Source organism: Nanorana parkeri, unplaced genomic scaffold (assembly GCF_000935625.1).
Source record: "Nanorana parkeri isolate BGI_ZX_2015 unplaced genomic scaffold, ASM93562v1 scaffold4187, whole genome shotgun sequence".
Taxonomy (NCBI): domain Eukaryota; kingdom Metazoa; phylum Chordata; class Amphibia; order Anura; family Dicroglossidae; genus Nanorana; species Nanorana parkeri.
Genome location: NW_017310454.1, coordinates 17,343 through 18,115, shown reverse-complemented (window position 1 = coordinate 18,115; position 773 = coordinate 17,343). Strand labels below are relative to the sequence as shown.

Below are 773 nucleotides of genomic sequence, written 5' to 3'. Positions count from 1 at the left end.
TCCCTGTATTATCTAGAACCCTCTCTATTCCTCTGCTGCCTCCTCTCTCCCCTGTATTATCTAGAACCCTCTCTATTCCTCTGCTGCCTCCTCTCTCCCCCTGTATTATCTAGAACCCTCTCTGTGCCTCTGCTGCCTCCTCTCTCCCCTGTATTATCTAGAACCCTCTCTATTCCTCTGGTGCCTCCTCTCTCTCCCTGTATTATCTAGAACCCTATCTGTGCCTCTGCTGCCTCCTCTCTCCCCTGTATTATCTAGAACCCTCTCTATTCCTCTGCTGCCTCCTCTCTCTCTCTCTCTCTCTCTCCATGTTGATTGGTCGCGGGTTGGAACGGAATGGGTTCTCCGCCTGATCCGGGTTTTCCCTCTCGCAGGATCTCTCCGTTTTCTGTCCTGTTTGTCGTGAAAGATTGGTGTGTGAGTTTACCAAACTGCAAGATGCCCCGCCCCCTCAGCAGCCGGAGGTAAGTACCCCCCATGACACACGCAGGATATTACACGCCAGTCACAGGGAGATACACTCATATTACACACCGGCCACTGGTAGGTACACTCATATTACACTCCGGCCACTGGTAGGTACACTCATATTACACACCAGCCCGTGTTCTGTTGATGTCTCCCCCCCAGGAGCGGTATGTTCCGGACACATGTGCCGTGCAGCGAGAGAAGAGTCTGCGGCGGATCTATGAGCGTCAGTTGGCGAATGGCGGAATCATCGACGTCGAGGCCGAAAGAAATCGTTTCTTTATCAGTATCCAGGAGGTGAGACG

The 773-nt window shown here is 52.7% G+C and overlaps 1 protein-coding gene across 1 annotated transcript in view; it reads left to right on the top strand.

The window, feature by feature from the left end:
* RNF25 (ring finger protein 25) overlaps positions 1-773 on the top strand; it is a gene marked incomplete at its 5' end in the record, with an annotated part of 10,710 nt that overhangs the window by 2,291 nt on the left and 7,646 nt on the right. The window contains 2 exons of the mRNA XM_018575580.1: positions 375-464; positions 631-765. Of these exons, the coding sequence (XP_018431082.1) occupies positions 375-464; positions 631-765 (225 nt within the window). The remainder of the gene's footprint in view (positions 1-374; positions 465-630; positions 766-773) is intronic.